This window comes from Anoplolepis gracilipes, chromosome 11, assembly GCF_047496725.1.
Source record: "Anoplolepis gracilipes chromosome 11, ASM4749672v1, whole genome shotgun sequence".
In the NCBI taxonomy this organism is placed as follows: Eukaryota; Metazoa; Arthropoda; class Insecta; order Hymenoptera; family Formicidae; genus Anoplolepis; species Anoplolepis gracilipes.
In genome coordinates this window covers 4,255,455-4,263,571 of record NC_132980.1, presented here as the reverse complement: position 1 = coordinate 4,263,571, position 8,117 = coordinate 4,255,455, and the positions used below count along the sequence as shown (strand labels likewise).

The 8,117-nt window shown below is 31.7% G+C and overlaps 1 protein-coding gene across 5 annotated transcripts in view; it reads right to left on the bottom strand.

Moving 5' to 3' along the window:
• Positions 1 to 6,218, bottom strand: part of Nfrkb (nuclear factor related to kappaB binding protein) — a 10,380-nt gene extending 4,162 nt beyond the window's left edge. Inside the window, exons 1-13 of one of the 5 annotated variants that reach the window (XM_072902392.1) lie at positions 6,042 to 6,218; positions 5,361 to 5,617; positions 5,045 to 5,277; positions 4,688 to 4,953; positions 4,197 to 4,549; positions 3,775 to 4,112; positions 3,447 to 3,692; positions 3,133 to 3,363; positions 2,826 to 3,047; positions 2,211 to 2,590; positions 1,213 to 1,530; positions 920 to 1,109; positions 1 to 502 (exon numbers count right to left, since the gene is read on the bottom strand). The exon at positions 1 to 502 is cut by the window's left edge and continues 270 nt beyond it. In XM_072902392.1, coding sequence (XP_072758493.1) covers positions 1 to 502; positions 920 to 1,109; positions 1,213 to 1,530; positions 2,211 to 2,590; positions 2,826 to 3,047; positions 3,133 to 3,363; positions 3,447 to 3,692; positions 3,775 to 4,112; positions 4,197 to 4,549; positions 4,688 to 4,953; positions 5,045 to 5,277; positions 5,361 to 5,510 — 3,429 coding nt within the window. In that variant the 5' untranslated portion in view covers positions 5,511 to 5,617; positions 6,042 to 6,218. The other 4 variants (XM_072902391.1, XM_072902393.1, XM_072902394.1 and 1 more) reach the window with 4 other exon arrangements.
• Positions 6,219 to 8,117: the final 1,899 nt, after the last annotated feature.

Below are 8,117 nucleotides of genomic sequence, written 5' to 3'. Positions count from 1 at the left end.
ACATGGTAATATTGTTGTCAAATTTGTTGTAGTTCCATTCGTTACATTAGAACTACTACTGGCTGAAATAGGTTGTTGTGCAGATTGCAATACAGAATGTCCGGCCAGACGAATAGTTTGCAGACCAGCAGATGTAGATACTTGAATTTGATGATGCGGAAAATTATGTTGATTTGATTGTAGGAGACTTTGCGTGGCATTTGTTTTAACTATAGCAACCGGTTTCCCTCCAATAGTGGATGTCTTTTTCACCATCGTTATTGGAGTAAGTTGCGGTTTCGCTTCCATCGCAACATAATCTCGATTTGTATTTGTTGTTATATTTGTTGACGTTGTCGATGAAGTTACAAGTGATGCGTCTCCCGAAATGGTAGTTTCAGTAGTAGAAACGGCTGGTGTTGTTATTGCGCTAACTGCTACTTCTACATTAGTATTAACAGAATGTTCAACGGAGCTGGGATGTTCATTAATAGTTTTTCCTTCAGTTTTACGTTGTTCTTTCCTAAATAAAATTTTATATATATAATAGCATATAATATTCTATATTATACCATAAAGCTTATACTAATGAAGAGACCTTGCTTATATGTCGAACATAGAAGGGTCTACTGAAGAAGAATCGACAAAGAGGATATATTCTATCTCTCTTTCTATAGTTCTCTATTCCGGGTTGCCCTTCGTGGAAGAAAAAAAAAAAAAAAAAAAAAAAAAAAAAACAGCTCGTTAGGAGGATGACAGTATCGATCTGTCATTGTTTATCATCCAATATTTTCTTCTTTCTCTGTCAATACTAGTTCAGTGCACCAGTGTCCCTCCATTAGTATAAGTTTTATGTATTATACACGCACGTATGCACGCACGCACGCATATATATATATATATATATATATATATATATATATAAATGTCAGATATTTACTTAGATACAATAGATTGCGCAGGTATATTAGTTGTCCGCCTTTCTTTTTTGAGAATTTCCTTAGAATTCGGAGATTGTTCCTTGTTCATATTGGTTGATTTAAGCATTGGTTGTAGCGCTTTGTTTCGTGACGTATTCCCAACGTTTTTTTTATTCTTTGCAATACCTTGCAACTGTTGATGAACCATTTCTAAAAAGTAAAAAAAAAATTTTATACAAATGAATTAAATATATAAATATACCAAAAATTTATATTTTAATTACAATAAACAATTAATAAAATAAGAACAAACCGAATTCAGATTCGGACCGCCCTCGATGAAGATAAAGCCATTCTTTTCGACGAGGATAATATCTAACACAAGGATCTGTTTCATAATGTAGTCTATCGAGGGCTCCTGACACTACAGAATGGAGATATCCTTCTTTTTCATCATTATCTTGAACTTTGAGATATTGTGAATCCTTCAATAACTGACAAATATCAGCTCGAGTTCCTTCACCATTAGGAAGTCGAGCGGTAGCATCCCTAACTAATGCTAAAATCGTTACGAAGTTTGGACGATCCTGCACCAGCAACGTATGTTCTCGTGCTTTAGATTGTCCTGAAGCTTAATTAACATAATAAAATTTAATTATAATTTTACATCTTTATATATATGCATATATACAAAATGAGAATACAGAGGAAAACATATGAAAGCCCTGAAAAACCTCAAAAAATATAAGTTTTTCAAAAGAAAAATCTAAGGCAAGATGGAGGAACGATTCGGCCACCTAAGTCAAGATATATTCATTTTTTTTCACTTATTTCATATTTTATATTAAAAAGTATCATGACAAACTTTAAAATATCTCAGGAAATTCTTAACCAAAAGAAGTTTTATTATAGTAGTTTGAAAAGTTCTCGAGGTAAGCTACAAGAATATGTAATTAAAAATAGGGTGTTCCATTTAAAAAATTGAAGGTGACCTTTAAGCAACTATTCAAGGTCAAAACAATGACATCTTATGTCCCTCTTGAAACCGTACTTTTATCGGAAATATTTTGCTGTAAAACTTATATTTTTTGAGATTTTTCAGGGTTTCCATACTTTTTCTTCACTTTATATATGTAATATATATAAAAATGTAATATTATATTTATTTCAATTTTATATATATATATATATATATATATATATATATAATTTAAATAAATATATATATGATCAATAATATAAATAAAAATATTTTTATAAAATATCAAACAAGTCTCTATTACTTTTTACATTATAATGCATAATTCATACCGATGTTGTGTTGATAAATTCCTTTCACTGGACCGACTACGGACGCATAACCGTGCATACGATAAGTAAATGCCTTGTGAGGTGCAGCATATCGCATACGTTCTTGTCTCCGAAATTCTTCTCGTTCTTCCGCCGTGGATGGGCGAACTTTCCATTCTGTAGGAAATAATGGACGAGGTGGTTCCGAATCAGGAGCAGTGGCTCCAGCATCTATACTGGTAGATTCCAATATGGGACTTGTGCTTCTACCACTTTGTGAGTTTCCACTTGTAATCGCATTATTATTCATGTTATTGCTTAAAGAAGTAAGCTGAGTCTGTTGTGGTTTTGTAGCCGTTACAGCACTGGCAGCTGAAGTGTATGGTGGTGTCAATACATCTCTATAGAAGTAAAATTATTTGTTGAATATAAAATTTATTTATATAATATAGAAATATACATATTTATATGTGTGTAAATATATAACTTGTCATATAAGCAAATGAATAAAAAAATTAGAGACGTAAACTGATAAGACAAAATCGAATGAGATGCTTATTTATGAGTGCCTAGTTAAATTTTATTTTATAATGTAGTAATCAAGGATTAAAAAAAGTTCATATGTATGATACGTACTTATACATAAGAAATTTTGTACATAAATCTTGCAATCGAGTGTCAGAGTCTCGTCCTGCACCAATCCATGCATATACACCTCGACCTTTATTTTCTAGATAGGGTACAAGCTCCTGATCTCGTTCTTGTCGTTGATCCAAATCTTGAGAATATGTCAATTCGCCGGCAAGAAACCCCAGAGCTAATGGTACTAACATGGGCCACGAAGATACCAAAGAATACCTACCAATATATAATACTAGTCATATAATTTGTTAATCACTTTTCTTAATTGTTGATATTGCAACAGAATTTTATTCAACATTACCAGTCATTCAAGGGTGAAATAGGATTGCTTTGCCACTGCATTATTGCCTCTTTCATCTCCGCTGTGCTCATGCGATATTCACCTTTAGATATAAAGGCATCTCGCAACAAAGAAAAGAAGCATGCATGCGTTTCTTGCATTAATTCTGCTCCGCTGTTATCTATAGTATTTTCGCTTGATGGTACAATTACTTCTTTTTCTGGTATCGAAATAACGCTCTCATTTTCACACCTAATATTGATTTAAATATTTATAATTATAATTTCAATTAATTGCAATTATATAATATTAACTATGTATAGAAATATGCTCACTTGACATCATTCAGTATATCAATTCCATCATCCAATTGAATTGGTAACTGTATCATATCAATACCATCTAAATCAAGCTCTTTTTTGGATTCATTTTCTTCCTCTTCTTCAGTTTCAGCTAATATATCTTCATTCATGCTCGAATTTAACTCCGTTTTAACTTCATCATATTCCATATCTTCAACTTCTTTCTTTATCTCTGCACTGATTATTACTGATTTGTTAGTTTTTGGAAACACTGGACTTCTATAAATAAAATTTTGAAAAAAATAAATAAAATATCATAGTTTTATATATTTATCTAACATAAATTGTAAATTATAATTACATTTTCTTTTTAATTATTTGATGTGGTTCATATGTCTCAACTGGCTCTGATTTTATAGGTGTCGTCATTCTATTATAATCCATATCAAGAACATTAGATTGCCTATTATCATCTGTAGTGTGAGAATAGTCGCTATTGTCACTTTCAAGTTTCACAGAATTGGAATTCGTAAATTTTATTGTGGGTGGACACAACGAATTTTGTTCCAGTTTGATTTTTTTCTTGGCAGATGCAATTTTCATGAAATTGCCAACTGAAAACTTGTGCTTTTGACCAATTTGCGATCTTTGGGTAAGATCGGCAAGCGCGATTCCTTGAGTGTTTAATTCTGGATGAACCTACATATATAATTAATTTTATTTAAATAAATGATTGTAGTACAAATAAAAACATATATAAAGAGAATAAAAGATTATACATACATCACGACGAGCCCGTCGTTTTTTATGTGCAGTTAACATGGCACGATAAGTTTCTTCTGTCTGTTCACGTACAAACAGTGATCTACTTGAAGCATATTCCATTCGTTGTAAAGTGGAAAATACAGGTCGAATTGTCTCGTCCTCGTAATTGAGTTGTAGACCTTTAACTGACAGTCCTTGAAAACTCATGGTAGAACGTCGCTTCCTTTTTTGTTTAGCCCCGGACGTTTGATAATATGGATAATTCTCTTCGTTCTCAGATGTCGTATCAGCAGACAATCTTGTGTTGGCCCCAAGTTCCGCTCGAACTGCATTTAGCTCCTCCATATAGCGCAGCTGGGTCTTCTCTTCAACTGTCATTCATTTGCCTTGCGTTAATATTGACTCCCGGAAGTTATTATATACTTCTCTGCCAAATGGCTGAAGTGTGGGAGAAATATAAACAGCCGGAAAATATTTGACTATATTTTACACATGGAATAAGCACTTACCCATTACTGGTTTTGGTTTGCGCCAATGAAATTTAGATATTGTTCGATTTGCTGGTTGATTAAAACCTTGTTTATATGCATTTGACAGTAAACTTTCTCGTGATTTAAGTAGTTGTTTTGCTAATTCATATGAACGTTTCTGTTCTTCAAACAATAATCTTTTTTTCTGCGCTTTACGAACTAAACAGCGTATTTTTTTAATATCAGGACGATAGTGACCAGCAGAAAGATGATTGTGAAATGTGTCTAGTGCTGTTACACCAAATCTACAAATATATTATCCAAAATGTTTTAATATTAAATTGTTTGAGGAAATTGTTATTTGTTATTTTGTAAAAAATATTTAACAGTTTCTACCTATTGTTTTCTCTGTTAAATAGCATTTGTAGTGATTTTTCCATTTGTGCCTCTATGTTGCAATCTTTGGGGAACGTAGGTAAAAGATTATATAATGTCTCTCTTTGACTTTCAGTAAGACATTCATTCCAAAAATATGGATAATCTAGCATTTCTTTAAAGATATTAAAGTATTCACAAAAATCTTGTGGTAATTTTACTTTAGTATTAGCAGCGACACAAGTTTCCCATCTCTAAAAATTAATTTGTTATGTATAATCAACTTTATTTCAATAAATTATTAAGCATAAGAAATATTATAAGATTTAAATCTTACCAAAGCATCAGGCAATTCTATGTTTACCATATATTCCGCATTTTCATTTTCATCTTCATCTTCTTCTGCAGAATTATGGCTTTCACTACTGCTCGTAGCATGATCTGCACTATCTTCCTCACTATCTGTTGTTGTACTGCTGCCACTCATAGTACTACTGCTACTATCAGTCCTAGAATCATGCGTGGAAGCTTCATCTTCTTCTTCTTCTGCACCACTATCTTCACCAGCTGAACATTCATCTATCTACAAGTATACTGCTTAATTTATGATAATGATAAATATATATACATATATATATATTTATGTTTTTTTTTAAGTAACAAAACAATTTCACATCAAATGAGAAAAAACAAAAATTTTAATATTTTTTGTAATATATCTCTTCTTAATAATTGTCCCTTACAAGCTTTTCCTCTATTATGTTGCATTATCAACTGCTATTAACAAGGATGTAATCTATATAAGTGGTTATAAAGTATAGTGTCTAATATAAATAAATGTAATCAATATTATTAAAAATATGTGCAGAACTTTGAAAAAGAAAGAATTGAAAGCATAATGCAACATATGGAACTATATAATGTATTCATATTAGAAAGTAATTACACAGCATTGATTTTTCACGCAGCATACACACACACACACACGCGCGCGCACACAAGATTAATAAAGACCAACCTCCATTTCTATGAACGTCTAATTTTGTATAAACCTCTTTTTGTGATGATTTGTATTATTTGCTAAGATAACAAATTCTTATATCTTTAATATATAATATGTAACCCCACTGGAAAAAATCGTCTAGATACTTTCTTGCTTGTGTCACTGACGAGATACTAGTAGAGAGAAACTTGAAAGGTGCCATGCTGCCAACTCTATGAAGATAGCCAACCAAAGTTAATTTTTCGAACATTAATTGTAATCAATTGTTGGTTGTTTGTTGATTATTGTTAGCTTGATTTTGATGTTTGTTGATTATTAGTTTTATTGTTATTAACGAAATAAATATCAGTGTGAAGTTAACCTATCTAATAAAAATTTTTAATAATTTTTTAATTAATTATCGATAGAAAATCGATTGATCATAATCATAATCATGTCTTTAAGAATGATTGTTGGCAGATTAATTATTAATTAAAGCAAAATAATTTTCAAAAGCTCATACTGCGCATGCGCAACTTTCAACCGCAAAGTTGGCTCTCTAGAAATATATTATTTTCCATGGCAGAGAGAGAGAGAGAGAGAGAGAGAGAGAGAGAGAGAGAGAGAGAGAAAGAGAGAGAGAGAGAGAGAGAGAGAGAAAGAGATTGATTGATTGATTGATCTTTATTAGCTTTCTCAGCTATTTGTAGTACATAAAATTACATATTTAAATTACATTATTATATATTCCTTTAACCTACGCTTAAATGATTCAATTTTTTCATTACTCTTTGTTTCGGCTATGGTAACGCGTTATACATTTTCACTCCTTCGTAGAACATACTCTTTTGCGCGTTTCTTGTTCTACGAAGTTGTATTGCAATGTCCCCGGCTTGTCGTGTTTGTCTTTCACTCTCATTTCCTACTATTTCTATTCTATTTCTTAATTGATTTGGTAACATATTCTTTAAAATCTTAAAAATAAATATGCACACGTTAAGGCACAATTCCACGCAGCGAGTAAAAGCTGACGTTTTACCCCCATTCCATCAATTTTGGCCAGAATGACGAATCTAGCGAATAAACGCTCAAAGTTCGACACAGTCCAACTTTTAGCGAATTGAAGCAACGCTGAAGTTTAAATTATTTTACATAATTAAAAGTGTATAAAAGAAGAAATTATGGCTGAAGGGTTTAATCAATTGACAGCACCCGAAAATATGGACAAAGTTAGTATATATTATATACATACAGTATTTTTTAATTTATATACATACAGTAAATTTAAAAAATTTTAAAATTTTAAAAAATCGGAGCTACCCAAAACCTTTTCTTCTTATATTTATTTCTTTTTTTTTTCATAAACACATCGCAGCAACTGCAGCAGCTATACGCTGTCTTCTAATTTCAGTTATAACCGCTACTGTATGTCTATATTTTACGTACTCGACGTATTGATTATATTCTAACTTCATTTTTGCGGTTATATCAGTAATTGTCGTTTTAAACGCTGCTTTGCTTTGTGATGAAATGGGGGGTAAAACGCCAGCTTTTATTCGCTCCATGAAAAAAACAGAGGCGATAGCGAACAGCTTTTTAACGCTGCTTTGCGATGGAGTGGGGGTAAAACGCTAGCTTTTACTCACTGCGTGAAATTGTGCCTTTATAATATAGCCTCTGGGTGCATTATGCCATATGAACGCTCACGCGCTGTAAGCGCTCACGCTTATAAGTGCTATTTTCAATCGTTCCGTTTGCTGCTTAAACGCTTAAAATTGCAAACGGAAAGTTGTTCCTTTTGGGTGCATGAGCATCGTGAACATGTCAAAATGGCGGAAAAACAGACTGTTCTTTTGTGTTCGCTAATTGTAATAATGTTCGAAATATTGTTTGATGACGATGGAGATTCTTTAAAACTTAATACAGAAGTAGAAAACATTCTTTTAATTCTTAATAAATATCGCGAGAAAACTACAATATTACGTCTAAAGAATTACGTAGAAAAGATTTTACCATTATATACCGATGTACAATTTAAATCACATTTCAATTATTAATCATATATTAATCATATATTAATCATACATTAATCACATTACAATTTAAATCGAT